The sequence below is a fragment of the Carcharhinus amblyrhynchos genome, chromosome 12, assembly GCF_965287045.1.
Source record: "Carcharhinus amblyrhynchos chromosome 12, sCarAmb.v2.hapA, whole genome shotgun sequence".
Classification (NCBI taxonomy): domain Eukaryota; kingdom Metazoa; phylum Chordata; class Chondrichthyes; order Carcharhiniformes; family Carcharhinidae; genus Carcharhinus; species Carcharhinus amblyrhynchos.
The window spans coordinates 12,136,675-12,152,156 of record NC_137335.1 but is presented as its reverse complement, the minus strand read 5'-3'; the positions used below and the strand labels follow the sequence as shown (position 1 = coordinate 12,152,156).

Below are 15,482 nucleotides of genomic sequence, written 5' to 3'. Positions count from 1 at the left end.
ACTTGGGTGGAACTTGAGCCACATGATAAGTGGATACAGACTGGTATATGACTGCTACTGAGACAATAGAGGCTGCAAGATTGACGTCAAGTTAGTGTTAATAATCATATGTTCTGAAAGTGTTTCAAGTAAAAAATTGTTGCTTGGCTTATATTTATTATTGTCCTCTGAGAACTTCCTGATTACACCATTAGATGTTTATAATCCCTGTAGGTGTCTATCAATATGATTTGTCTATTAATTAATATTGGTTCTGGAAGGAATAAAAATATCCTAAAAATAAAAAATGATTGAGTGATGTCCAGATGATCAGTAGTGTTAGAGATCATCATTCTGCAGGTTCAGAAGAAAATATATAGTCAAGAAGAAATAACTGATTTAATGAAAAAGAACAAGTGATTTTCTTTCTGTGGGTTTAAGTTGATATATGTGTTTACAGGCAAGAATTCATAAAGTCAGGTTAGGGTCCACTATCAACTTTAATGTATCCTTAAGCAAGTAGCAGAAGAAATTAAACCAATAAATTAAAATACAACTTGTCTTAGCATATGAGCAATTATGATCACTTAAGACCTGTAGCAAACTCAGCATGACTGGGCAATAAATACTTGAGTTATAAGCACTTTGTGAAAATCAACAAAATCAGAAAAAGAGGAATAGCAATATTGAACAAAGGATTGTTTCATTGGGAAGCAAGTTTATAAGTAACACTACAGATAGTTTTGAAATAGAAAAGGATGAAAGACTGAGTTATTTGTAGACCTTCAGTTAGCAGCGATAAAGTAGCAGGATCCATGGAAGTGGAGATTAGAGAAATTTGTTACGAAACAAAATAGTTATAATGGAAGACTTAATATGTAGAAAAAGGCTTCAAGAGATAGCAAGGTTAACAAACGATTGTCACTATTTTTAAAGGGGAAGGATGGCGAAAGAGGGTGGTATTTTCTGTGGAATTTTGAAGAATGAATGCTGATTTCATTGAAATGTACAGAATTCTGAAGGGGCTTGATAAGATAGGCACTGAAGGATTGTTTCTGCTTGTCAGGGAATCTAATACACGAGGGCACAGTGTCAGGATAAGAGGCTGATTGTTTAGGACTAAGGTGAGGGAAATTACTTAAAAGATTGTGAATCTTTAGAATTTTCTGCTTCAAAGGGTTTTGGATGCTCCATTGTTATCTATCCCAGCCTTAAATGTATTCACAGTTTTGGCTTGGGGAATCAGTGATATGGGGAACAGGCAAGGAAGTTGAGCTGAAGCCCAAGACAAGCTATGGTTGTAATATCTGGTGCAGTAGGTTCGACAGGGTGTATGCAGTACTCCCAATTCCTGTGCTCTTGTAAAGAGTAATGCTTGCCTTGTCATGGTGACCTGATTTAATCCCTTATTTGAAACCAAGATTATTGCTACGCTGTTTGGAAAATTTCCTTTTAAATCCTTGGCTACTGTATTTTTGTTAAATAAACAATTGCCTTCAAGTTAATAAGCTACTGCTTTAGTTTCAAATGTTTTCTCAGACAAATGGTACAACCCTCATTCTTTTCCTGTTGCCATCATAAGCATTCTAGTGTGATGAATTAAATTTTCTTGCTAAATGAGCTTAGAATGTAGTAAAATATATTTTAAAGTTTAAGGTTAAAGTTTATTTATTAATCACAAGTAAAGCTTACATTAACACTGCAATGACGTTACTGTGAAACTCCCCTAATTGCCACACTCCAACCCCTGTTCGGGTCAATGCATCTAACCAGCATGTCTTTCAGATTGTGGTAGGAAACTGGAGCACCCAAAGGAAACCCACACAGACATGGGGAGAACATGCAAACTCCACACAGACCATGACCCAAGCTGGGAATCGAACCTGGATTGATTGAGCTGTGAGGAGCAGTGTTAAGCACTGTGCCGCCAAGCTGTTTTATGGTGATACCTGTAGCTGCAGTGGTGTTTTAGCTCTGACTTATTTAAATGGATTGTAAAAGAGGTTGTATGGAGTGCTAAATTAATTAGAATTCAGAAGCAATGTTGTGCTACTTGTGGTAGAGATAGGTTCATATCCACTAGTCCGAATTTTGATTGTGATGTTGGAAATCGGGCTCTGTCATTCCTGTGCTGCTTTTATGACTCATTTCGAGCAGCACTTGCAAGGTGTGTAGTCACTGGTTCCCATTCTCCAGTAGAAACTGAAAGGAAGAGGGGAAAAAAAGGGAAAGGCCAATTCCATGAACTTGCATGATGAAAGGTATCTGGACCTGCTGAAAGAAACATGAGCTGAGCTATATAAACATATACATGCACTAATCATTTGTAGGAAACTCACTTTCATGGAGTATTATCCCATTTAAAATACACCAATGTTTTCCTTAAAGTATTTGACAAAGGAATTTCAAGCAACTGCCTTTGTGTTGTAGCATTATAGCATAACCTGATTTTTATCTTTGATGTAAAATTAGAATAGTTTCATGTAATGGAGGTAGGGGAACAACTTTGTGAGCAGACTATTTCTTTAGAATATCACTTTCCGTGGTATATATTTTCAGTTTTAAACTCCATTATTCTTCCCATCAGCTTTTGTCATCTTGTTTCTCCTGCAAATGTTCCTTGCTGGGTTGCATTCCCATAGACAAAACATGGCCTCTGGCACTTTCTGCCAGAGAATATTCTTCACGTGAGTTTAAACATTACATTTCCATCGTGGGAACATCACAATAAATAGTGTTCACCTGATGTCTATTACAGACATATTCCCAGCACTGGTTAAGGGATAGTAACCAGTTACGGGATTCCAGTCTCTGAAAATGTTTGTGGTGTTCTGCTCCTCCACACTTGGTGCTAAGGTTAATTGTGCTGCCACGTGTGAGATCAGCTAAACTAATCCACAAACCTGCAACTCCCAATCCGCTCCTTATTCTCACTGACTGTTCACTGTTAATTAAGCAACTCTCATCGAGAATAGGTTTCACCTGTTTTTATCCTGGAAACCAGCAATGTTGCTAAGCCATTATTATGTAGCGTACACACACAAAGCAATTCAGATTGTCAGAATGTAAATATAGCTCAATTATTTTAAATTATTTACTGAGTTGGACTACATTTGACTAGTGAAAAGGATTCTACTGTGGCACTTCAGTAATAGAGGTATACTTGAAGCAATTGCCTTTCATCCAACTTTTAATATACTTAAACAACAAACATGTATTGCTGACTTTGGGTGGTGACAAGATTTGTTCCCTTCCACTGATATGAAATCAGAAGTTTAATGTATTTAAAAAGTAGTAACTGAGATGTATAAAATTGATGCAATATGGCATTTTTAATATGATGATTATCGTTATGTAACATTGTATGAAAGGAAATGTCCCAGAATTGATGATGGGTTTTTGCATAAAATCAAGCTAGTGTTTATTATTTCAAGAAGGCAGCACTATGCCCTGCTGACTGAAGTGATGTTTGTATCGTTTGTTGGTACTGTTTGAGATTATTGGCCTGCTTTGTTGTTTTAGTTTTGAACTCCAGAATGCTGACATGAACTTCTGTGACTTGCTAGATCGTAGCTCTGTAACAAAGCACATCAAATGCCAACATGGTTGCAGGCAAAGTTTCACCTTAAATTGCAATTTCCTTTTTGAGCCAGTTGTGTTATTTACAAAGCAATGCTAAAAGTTTATTTTTTATTTCCCCTTTTTAATTTCCTAGACATCAGCTCACAACAACAGTTCGAATTCAGATGGAAGCCCAGTGCCTCTAGGAATGAAGCGGAAGAATGGGGATAATGATGACGACGATGATGAACCACCAGATAACATCAGGTACAGTGATTGGCTGATTGCCTTGTTTAGCTGTTCAGCAAATTCCTAAAATAGGTGCTCCAATTAATACCACTTAATTTGAAGAACAAATGTCATCATCTCTCCCATAACTGCTTTACCATTTATCGAGTAGTAATTAGCGTAGAAGGTACAGGAATGCTGAGCAAAGCATTTTGAGACATTGGAGCTGTTGATTGAGTAGTGAAATTACTATGCAAGTAGGTTGTTCTATTAAAAGTCCCTTCTCCATCTGAGATCAAACTGTAAATTAGACATTTTATGCACATGTGAATATTCAGTCTGAGTGCCTGTATAGGCACTAACCAGTTCTGTCCATTTCCACTATGTAGTTATCACTGGGGTCTGTAAAATGCATACAGTGGGGGGAGGTTGTGGGAAAATACTTTAAGACTAAATATTATGAATTGAGTTTGACCCTTGGGAAGCAGCACTGGTTTTCGATTAAAATAATTGTCTGACAGCAGTAATGGCTAAAAAAAAGTGATAATTTATACCGAAGCCTTATTTTGTACTTTGCCATTTTAACATCAGTACTGTGGTTGTAATCCAGTGACATGCACAGACTCTTGATGAGCTGACAATTCCAAGCTCGATATAGCTCCCGATGATCCTGATAATCTCTTAAAATAAATGGCACTCTGCTATTGAATAAATGTGCCCAGATATTTTTCATGCTCTGCTTTCTGCAACATGCTGTTGCATCATTTACATGTTGGTTTAAGTAGCGGAGTTTTATTTTTCTGTAATTCTTCTTTGAAATTGAAAGTAAGGGGCGGTAAATCCATTAACCATTGCGTTTTGTCACAGAGATATACAGCACTGAAACAGGTCCTTCGGCCCAACTCGTACATGTTGAGCACATTTTGTAAACCGGACGAGTCTCATTTGCCTGCGTTTACTCATTCCCTTCTAAACATTTCCTGTCCACGTACCTGTCCAGATGTCTTTTAAATGTTGCAATTCGTTTTGTACATTTATTTTTGATATTTTTACACTTAAAATGATCAGAGGCAAAATTATTTTTCAATATTGGGTGAGCTGGAAACAATTTGCGTACGCTTGTGACCGTAAACCATTTTCTTACTTCAAGTTAAGACTCCCAGTAAATATATACTTGCGCTTTTTGCAATTCTGTACCCTAAAAGACTGTGAATGTTCAATCAATGAATGTATTCAAAACTCAAATAATACATTTTTGGACGCTTGTGGTGTCTGAGGTTATGGTGGGGCAATGGACTTGATGTAGAAGCTCTGCTGGTATCTTACTGAATAGCGGAACAAACTTGAGAGGTCATATACTTTTTTATCAAACGCATGTTTAAACTCCATGGCAGTTGAAAATTTAGTTCAATTTATTTATGAAAGGAACGTTAAATAAAACCACATGCAATGCTGATCAAGAATCTTTCAAATTGTTGTAAAAATGATTAGAAAGCCTGCTTTCTCTAAATGGTTTGAATCAGATGTGACTCCCATTCCATGCCAATGTGGTTAACTATCTCTGAAGTGACCTAGCAAGCTACTGAGATTGATTCAGGAAGAAGATCTACTACCACCTTCCTGAGGTAACTGAGATTGGGCCTTCCTAGTAAAGCCCACATGTGAGGATGATTTTAAAAAAATGAGAACAGTTGAAGAACCTTAAGGGCTTCCCTGGTGTAAATGGGGAAACTGAGTGGGGTGAGGCTGGAGGGATATTGCCCCTGGGTGGTACTGATCCCTTGTCCTAACAAATTACCGTATTAAGTGGGGGGTTGGCATATCGAAACAGTTAATAATAGGTCAAAGAAGATTGTCCAGTTCAAAGTGATCGTTTTATCCATTTGTTTTATCCTTTTCTTAAACAACCAGAATATGTTGAATGTTTTCACTCTTGAAGTAAAGAAACGGGGCATAGAGATAAAATAATTTCAATCTAGAAAATGGCTTTATTCTAAGACGAAGATTCCAGCCACTCTGAAGCTTATAGGCTGAAGCAAGTTACCACTTGTATGTCAGATTGGTTCACCAGTATCTAACCTGTTTGAGTCAGAAGGTTGTGAACTCAAGCCTCAGTGTAGACTGGGACACGTAATCTAGGCTGACAGTTCAGTGAAGTAGAGAATATGCACTCTGTCAAATGAGTCACTAAATTAGCACCTGTTTAAATTGGTTTGAAAAATACGCCATGATGCAATTCAAGTAGCTGTGTTTTGCTTTTGTCTAGCTTTGCAAATATCCCTGAATCAGCACCATCAAAAATAGATTATATGGGCCATCTGTTTGATTATCGTGCATATTGGCTAATGCATTTTCCTGTATGATTAATGTCAACTCTCGGGACTTCCTGGGGGTGTGAAAGATGCAAATAATTGCAAGCCCATGCTCTTTCTCTGTCTCCTTTAATTATTTTTCTATTTCTCACATTCTCTTCTCACGTTGACTGACCTGTCTTCTGTTATTGTTGAGTGTTCTCCCTCTCTCCTGAAGAAAATGTTCAAGTCAGTGATATTCTGCCACAGTAGCAGTTGTAGACTTTGAGCATGCTTATTTGAGCACAGCGGTGGGGGGTGAGAACACAAAACCAAATCGAACCACTGAGTACATTGTCAATGCAAAGATCACCAGTTCAACCTGAAGTAAGTGTTTGGAGTGTGTATAAAGTGCTGTTTCTAGTGACTGGCTTTCTTTCATGCCAGTGTTTAGATCAGTGATTGGCTCCTCAGAGTGTTTTCTGAGAATTGCTATAATATCCTTCAAGAGCTTTTGAGCTGCCAGAACTGGCACAAATCCTGGGATTAATTATATTTGCATAATAGGTGTGGACACCCACTTTATTAGCAGCACTGTATGGCCTCCTACCTGACGGGAAGGGTTTCTGAGATGCTTCTTGCTGTTCTGCCAGAGGTACGGCATGGCGAGTGTGATTGTGGATTCTCCACTTTGGGTACTTCTCTTTCATATGCTTTTTCTCGTGGCATTTTGACCCTGACTGCAAATCAGAACTTTCTTAATATTGTCTACAGAAGCCTCTGCTTGTTGGTGAATGTGTTGCCGACCGCATGAATGAGACTTTGTGGATGGAGGGAGGCGGGCGGTACTTCTGCTTCCCCCTACTACCCCTGGCTTTGCAACTTAATGTGGCAGTGACCAAGAACAGGGGACCCGATATGTGATTCCACCCCAATTTCTGATCCCTCCACTGTGCAATGCTCAAATTGCATTCCTTGAAGGAGCCGAACTGTCTGGGGTTTCTCTAAATTGATGGAAATTCCGACCAATACCAGTCAAGGGGCGACCTTTCATAGGTTCTGTATTCCAGATAATTCTGGGCGTGATTTGATGCCGCAAGACACTATCAAGACTAGGCGATTTTCACAGTAACTTCATTGCAGTGTTAATGTAAGCCTACTTGTGACTAATAAATAAACTTTTTTAACTTTAAGACAGTTACAAATGTTCAATCATATAAGGAGAGTACAGAAAAAGGACTTGCATTTATGTGGTACCTAGCTGTGGTACCAACAGAAATTTCCCTGGTGCTGTTTGAAATACTGCCATGGGATCTTTTACTGTTGCCTGTGAGCAGAGGAGGCCAAGGTTTAACGTCACTTCTGAAAATACATGGCAGCACTCTCCCAGTACTCGGCTGGAGTGTAAGCCATGATTTTTGTGTTCTGGAGTGAGATTTGAACCCACAGTCTTCTGATTCAAGCCTATCTCCTGAACCAGGGCTGATGTTGCCAATGCTCAAAGGCCATTCATGAATTTTATCTCTTAAAATCTTGACCGGTTTTAAGTATATTTACATTGTATGTGTGGACACCCACTTTATTAACAACACTACATGGTCTCTGACCTGACGGAGAGGGTTTCTGATGCTGCCGATACTTTAGTGTTCATGAATATCACCTCTAAAACCTTGACTGGTTTTAATGCTTTAATGCTCTGGCTGCATCCAACATTCGAGAGCTTTTGCATATTACGAGGTGTGTGGAATAAGTGCCTGCCTGTGCGTGTAGTGATGCTGTGACATTTTGAAATTTCAGATTTGGTTTAAAATTCAGTTATTCTGGAGAGATTGTCCTCAGTGATGGGATGTTCTTTTAAAACTGAGATGAGAAGCCAGGTCATTGAGTGTTTTTAAGACAGGAATAGATAGATGCTTGATCAATAAGGGGATTAAGGGTTACGGGGAGAAGGCAGGAGAGTGTGGATGAGAATCATATCAGCCATGATTGAATGGCAGAGCGGACTTGATGGGCCGAATGGCCTAATTCTGCTCCTATAGCTTATGGTCTTATCGTAAAGTTCATTCCTCTCGCCAGCTACAAGAGTAGGAAGTTTTCAGGTATATAGACTTGTTGATGCTAGCTCTTCATGTTCTGCTTGTGACTTACTGATGATTGTGTTAATTGGGGTGCTTTTAACTCTATACCCAGCAGTTGTCTCAAGACAGGTCAGTGAATAAGAAATTAGTAAAAATACTGTAGGATCGAGTTGTCTCGAGTTCAGAGGCTGGATTGCTAAAGGATGCAGCTCGATACCTACAGCCTTAACTCATTGAGGATAAACTGCCTTAAAAAAATAAGGAAGATTGAGTCACAGCCAGATAGGTTCTTGAAGCCTTTCACCGGAGTTGCTGTGCTGCAAGATTGGTGTGATTTTTTTTCTTCACAGTACCATATCTTGTTTTTATGATACAGGCTTTGGGAAGAAGGCTGGAAACAGCGTTACTATAAAAACAAGTTTGACGTTGATGCTTCTGATGAAAAGTTCCGCAGAAAAGTTGTCGAATCATATGTTGAAGGTTTGTGTTGGGTTCTTCAGTACTATTACCAGGTACGTAAGCTTTTTGTTCACTTCTTTTGTTGGAGTTGTATTGGAGTGCATGGTGCATTTCAAATTGAGAGCTGTTGGGAAGACTTAAAGAAAAGGAATTGTGTGGGGGAATACGTTTGAGTTTTTTTGGAACAAAATAACTCCTATCAGAAACAATTTTTGTTTTACAAAACAAGGTCAGGTCAGGCATTGTCAACTGCTTTCCCTCCCCCTCCCCCACCCCCACCATCTGTCTCCCCACCTTCCCTGCCATCTCCTACCACCGTTCCTCCCCCCACCACCACCACCAAAAAACATTTGGGATTTGTGGCAGCTACAGTTTGCATTTGCGAAGGCGCTTATCCAATGAATGCTCCGGAATATATGTTCTTGGAACAATCCTTCTAACAGTCAAAGACAGTGATCGTTTTGAGGGCCTCAGCAGTAGGTGTTAAAAATTAAGTGCCATGTTCTCTCTACTTTGACAAGTTTTGTTTTTAAAAGCTAAATTCTGTTCACAGGGGTGTGCTTCCTGGAAGTGGTTTTACCCATTCCACTATGCACCATTCGCTTCTGATTTCACAGACATTAAAGATATGCCTTCCACATTTGAAAAGGGAACAAAGCCGGTAAGCTTTTGACTGGAGTTTTTCAGATCTCAGCAATAAGTGTATACTTTCTGCTGACTTAGCATAATCTAAAATGGTAAAATGATTCCTAGAAGCTTATAGCCTTGAGTTGCAAATTAGCAAACTGCGATCACCATGGGTAACATCTTTGAGATTTATGTTGGTCCCCATGTCTGATTTGAAGGAGTTCTTAGTATTGGCATGTTTAATGGTGATTTTTAGGTCACGTTGTGCCTATGTGTAACTCAATGCGGGTTTCAGGTTCTTGTGTTTCCTGTGAGCACTTGTAAGCTGTGGTGTTGATATGGGAACTTGCACATGTTGCTGAGTTAAAATGGTTTGTATTATGTTTTAAAGACATTAATCGGAATGCAGTCCTCTGATAGGAGCCTGCTTGGGTGTATTTGGGGGCGCTTACATGATTGTGGGTATATTCTATATATGTGGCTACATCATGGCTCTGTACAGGTTTCCTGACTATATAATTAAGTTTGTGTTGCTGATAACTTTTCCCATTATAAGTTCTTTTACTGTCACTTATTATTGACCAGAATTTGCTGTCAAAGTTTGTTTAATGCATGTGCTGTTATTAACATAGAAGTTGCGGAGCAACTTGTGATACAGAAGAAATACCATGTGAATTTAAAATTGACTCATGTTGTTGGTCACTTGGCACCATCCTGCTGTTGGCCTCACAAAAATAGCAAGTTGCAAAAGATTGCATTAACTTCCAGTTGAAGTTGTCCCAAAAATTTATGGCTGTAATTGAGATTTATGTTCCTGTACTTCCACTCAACCTCTCTGGCACAAAGAAAACAATTTAAATTGGTATGGCATTCCTATAATCGGTAATTGTTTTCCCTCGTATTTTTTCTCTATCTTTCTTTCCTTCACTTTATTTTCCCATTTGCCAGACATGACTATAATTCACCTTCTTTGTCATTCCTTGTTTATTTCTTATTGATTAAGGAAATGTACGTAGTCTCTTTGTTCGCCAACATTTCAGATCGTTTGTTGCTCCCATACCATTTCCGCACAAAAACATTGGGGATTGACGTGGAAGAAAAAACTGTCTAGTTTTGAGATACCCGCTCCAGTAAATACTGGGACGGTGGATTTTCTCCCTGCAACTTTGTGCGATTACAGCCCAACAATCTCACCACTGGATAGCCTAAACCTTCCCTTTCTGAATAAAGGGGCCATCTTGCCTTCCTTTCATGTTAGATTAATAATTTTTCATTTTTTTCTGCACTCGATTTTAAATGTTAACGCCTGCTTTTGTAGAGATCTGAATCCTCTCTCTCTCTCTCTCCCCCTTCCCCACTCTTTGCAAAATTTAAAATGAAATGCCATTTTCCTTTCATCTCTTAAACTCTGGTTTTTGCTTTCATCATAGTCCTCCTTCCTAGTAGTACCTGTGAAATTGTTGAGGAACCTACAAATATGAATTTTTAAATGCTAATATAGCACTAAAAAATTGATCCCCGCCCCTGCTGTCCTTTTGACCACACCTAGGCTTCCCCCTAATCTCTGCCCTGAGTGCTGCCTTCTCCTTGGGCACCACCAACAGGCTAGCTTGACTTTCAGCACCCTGCTGTAAGGAGGGATACTCTGGAACTATCCTTTATGTTTGAACTGTCAAGTTATTAATGATGAGGCTGAAGATATTTAACTGCATTGCAAATGAATTACCTATTTACATATTGTTTGCTGAATAAGCTTCTTTGGGGTGTTTGGTTTTGATAACAGACATTTGCAGTTAACTGTCACAAAATCTTTGGTCCTAATTTAAGCTTTTCCTTCCTTCAACTTCCTGGGCCATCATTTTCACACTCCTTGCATCTCCACCTCCCACAACTGAGCCAGATTTAAGCACTTACTTGCCTTCTCTCACATTGTTCTCTACTCCTTTTATCCATTGTTTACTTTTCTTTTGTCCCTGGTCATTCTCTCCCTTTACAAAATGTTGGATGTTTTGATTAAGCAGAACATTTTGTCATGTGGGTGTGAAATGTGTTGTTTCTGAATGCTTACATGTAAACATATTTGAATCTCTGTTTGCAGTTCAAGCCACTGGAACAGTTGATGGGGGTGTTTCCTGCAGCAAGTGGCAACTTCCTCCCTGAGACTTGGCGAGATCTGATGGTGAATCCGGTGGGTTTTGTTCTTAAAATTTGGCATGATTTCTATTCAAAATGAATATTCTGCATGTTCTACCTATGTAAATGCATACATGTATGGTGCGTAGTCGTTAGCACTGCTGCTTCACAGTGCCAATGACTCAAGTTCAATTTCAGCCTCTGTCACTGTCTGAGTTTGCACTTTCTCCCTGTATGTGCATGGATTTCCTCCAGGTGCCCTTGTTTTTTCCACAGTCCAAAGATGTGCGAGTTAGGTTGATTGTCCATGCTAAATTGATTCTAGTGTCGGGGGATTCGCAGAGTAAATGTGTGCGGTTACAGGAATAGTGGGGTTGTGGTCAATACATATTGAATGGGCCAAATGGCCTCCTTCTGTACTATAGGGATTGTAAGATGTTGATGTAAATCGATACTTCAAATTTTCAACTAGATTTAAAAATTGAACAATTGGCAATGCAAAAATGGAACTTGGTGATCTTACAGCGAATGCTTTAAAACGCATTTGTTTTCATTACTTGATCTTTCCATCCAAATGATTTTCATTCCCCTTGCACATTTAGATTAAATATATGATGCGCTCAAGCAATTGTGGTGATAGTGAAACCATATAGAAATAGTATAACAAACTTTCAGCTCATTTGAAAGGTTGACTAAGTAAAATGGACACCTGAAGTTACCTGCCAGGGTTACTAAGAGAATGCTGGGAAATGTGATATAAGGCTGGGTGGCAAAATTTTTGGCAAGCGTAAACAGGATGGGCCTTTCTGTGTAGTAAATGTTCTCTTAATCTGTTAGTCTAATTAACAGTCTGCAGTGAATTGTACATTTATTGTACTTTTCTAAGATGGGTTATGTGACCAACCCATCATTTTCACTAACATGCATCTCATCAAACATAAAATGCTGTTGAATTGAGCTTGAAGTAAAATTTAAAATGGGCAATAATGAAAGCAACTGTAAGAAAACCCAGACCATGCACTGAATAAAAGTTGTGTATCGTTTTAGCTTTCCTAGTTATATGTCGTATTCCATCCTTAATCTCAAAATTACCTAACTGTAGGACAATTAATAGAGTCTTGTTTGACAAGACTCAGGGACACTTCTGAGAGTGCAATCTATAATGTATTTAGAACTAAGATTTTCCGATCCTAGCAAGCATTGGATTGAACTGCTGATAAAACATGGAACTTGGTTTTAATTTTAATGATCATTTGCAATTTTTGGTCATTTGATTTTCGTAGGAAATTAAAACATCTTCTGGAGTAAATGCTAATGCCTTTTAATGAGAACAAAGATTGGTATAAATAGCCATTTTAAATGCATATTGCTGTTAATTGCTTGATAACTGGACTGAAAATTGACAAGAATACACTGATTCCTCACAAAAAAATGTGTATGCTGTGAATTTGATGGTAATAAGCTGCGTAAAATACTGATCCAGATTGAACTGACTTTTCTTGAAGGAAGAAGTAGATGAGCATGTTTGTATAATTTGAGATTGGGCAGGCAGCAGATGAAGCATTTATTTATTTTTTTAAACAGGACTCTTCCATCATTGATTTCTATCCTGATGATTTTGCTCTCGATTTAAATGGAAAGAAATATGCATGGCAAGGTAGGATTTTGGATTTCAATGTATAGTCTATTATCTTAATGTACTTCCTTGAATATTGTGGTTTTAATGTGGATTGAAGACAGCTGTGTTTTGCAGATGTTTATAGGGAAAGCAGTAAGATATGCAAGACCCAGTGATCAAATTAAAAGCAGAAATAGCTTTTGAGAAGAGGTGTCTACTACTGGAAGTAATTTGGCTGTTCTGATTCAGGAGCTGAACCAGGATCAGCAGTGAGTGGGTGATTTTGGCTGTCATTATTGACAGATGAATAAGAATGAAATGGATTAATTCTGTTTCTGTTCCTTACTTGGCAGTGATAACATAATTGGATTTTAAAATACTTTTCTTCTGCATCTAGATATTCAGCCATCAGTTCAGAAATAAATATTAAACTCCTAGGTACAGATTTATTTATTTATAATCTTTAGACTTGACAGAATTTTGCAGCATGGAGACATACAGGGAATATTTCTGGTTTCCATATTATAAGAAAGGATGCCAAACAGCTGGAAGAAGATGCAGAAAGGAATTGCAAGAATAGTAGTAGAAGTGAGACCTTGTACCCATCAAGGAAGGTTAACCAGGCTGGAGGTCTCCTCCAGAAAAGTCAAGACTGAGGCAGGGGGGGTGACCTGATTTGAGGTCTTCGGGGTTATGATATGTAGATAGGGAAGGTGTTTCCTCTTGTGAGCAAGGCCAGAAAGAGGGGCCGTAAATAAAGATAGTAACCAATGAATCTAACAACGAGTCCAAGAGAACCAATTTATCCAGTCTGTGTGCATGTCCTCACTATGACAAGGAGTAGTTAAAGTGAATAGCACAGATCCATTCAAGAAGCAATACAGTGGTTACACTGCTACCTCACAGCGCCAGGGACCCAGGTTCGGTTCCCGGCTTGTGTGACTGTCTGCAGAGTCTGTATGTTCTCCCTGCGTCTGCACAGGTTTCTTTCCACAGTCTGAAAGATGTGCTGGTTAACTGCATTGTCCATGCTAAATTCTCCCTCAGTGTACCTAAACAGGCGCCAGTCTGGTGACTAAGGGATTTTCACAGTAACTCCGTTGCAGTGTTAATGTAAGCCTACTTGTGACACTAATAAATAAGCTAGATAAGGAAGAATGGACTCAAAGGATATATGATGGGGTTAGTTCATAGGATGGAAGATGGCTCATATGAACATAAACATTGGCATAGATCTGTTGAACTGACTGTCCTGTTTCTGCGCTGTATGGACTTTGCAATAAGTGCATTCAATTTAAGCATATCAAAAGGAATTTGTGCAATAGACATGCTTGAAAAATTCAAATGGTTTCTCAAAATCTAGTTGTCTTTAGTTTCCAGTTGGAAACCTCTGCCAGTTTGGACAGCAGTATTATTTCTTCATCGTATGTTGGAATGAGCTACCGTTATGATAGTTAATTGAAAATCTTGCCCTTCTGTCTGGGGTAACAGCCTGTGCTCAGCTTTTGCTTTGGAAGCTTCCTCTCTCATGCCTGTGTTGTTATGCTGCTCGGATTTGTTAAGGATGCTTGAAATGCTTGCTCTACTTAGTTGTACAGATCTCATGCAAACTGAAACAGCTAAGCAAGTTTAATTTAGTTGTCACTGCACTTTAGTATTTGTAGTTTCCAGCGAGAAAGCTTAAACAGGACTATACAAGCTGTTAAGATTTTGCTCACAACTTGGCATTGCCTAAACATCTAGTAATCAGAAAACAACTCTTAAAAATTAACATTTTGTTCTGCTCTCCCTTCCTATGTTAGCAATGTCTATTGATTCCCAGTCCACGGATCTAGTATCCAAGAGGTTAGACTTATATGGATAGTCAGGGATCATTTTACACCCATGTTCAGGGTTTTACACAAGCTTAGAGCTCATCTTCTCTAGTATGAAAGTGGTGGCCAACTTCTTAAGACTTGTGGATCTATCCATGGCGCCAAATGCGGTGGCTGATGTCTCAACTTCAGTGCAAACAGCAGCCACATAGAGTCAGAGTTTTACAGCACAAAGAGACCCATTGTGTTTGCGCCGGCTGTTCAGCACCTATCCATTCTAATCCCATTTTCCAGCATTTGGTCTGTAGTCTTGCAAGCTATGGCTTTTTAAATACTCTCCTAAATTCTTAAATATTGTGTGGGTTCCCGCCTCTACCATCCATTCAGGCAGAGTTCCAGATTCCAACCACCCTCTGTTTAAACAAAATTTTCCTCAAATCCCCTCTAAATCTATTGCTCCCTTAAATTTTATGCACCCTTGTTATTGACTCATGTATAAAGGGGGAAAGTTTTCCTACCTTTCTATCTATCACAACTGAGTTGCTCCAGTACAGGGAACATCATGGGGAATCTCCTCTGCACCCTTTCTAGTTGCCACACTGTAGGAAGGATGAGAGTGCACCAGAACTGCACATAGTACTCCAGCTGTTTTATACAGCTCCATCATTACCTTCCTGCTGTTGTGTTCTTTCCC

General features: G+C 38.9%; 1 protein-coding gene across 2 annotated transcripts in view; it reads left to right on the top strand.

The window, feature by feature from the left end:
* Nucleotides 1–15,482, top strand: part of xrn2 (5'-3' exoribonuclease 2) — a 77,196-nt gene that overhangs the window by 22,923 nt on the left and 38,791 nt on the right. For both annotated transcript variants that reach the window (XM_080200065.1, XM_080200067.1), the window contains exons 16-20: nucleotides 3,695–3,807; nucleotides 8,514–8,649; nucleotides 9,150–9,257; nucleotides 11,322–11,411; nucleotides 12,941–13,013. In XM_080200065.1, the coding sequence (XP_080056191.1) occupies nucleotides 3,695–3,807; nucleotides 8,514–8,649; nucleotides 9,150–9,257; nucleotides 11,322–11,411; nucleotides 12,941–13,013 (520 nt within the window). The remainder of the gene's footprint in view (nucleotides 1–3,694; nucleotides 3,808–8,513; nucleotides 8,650–9,149; nucleotides 9,258–11,321; nucleotides 11,412–12,940; nucleotides 13,014–15,482) is intronic.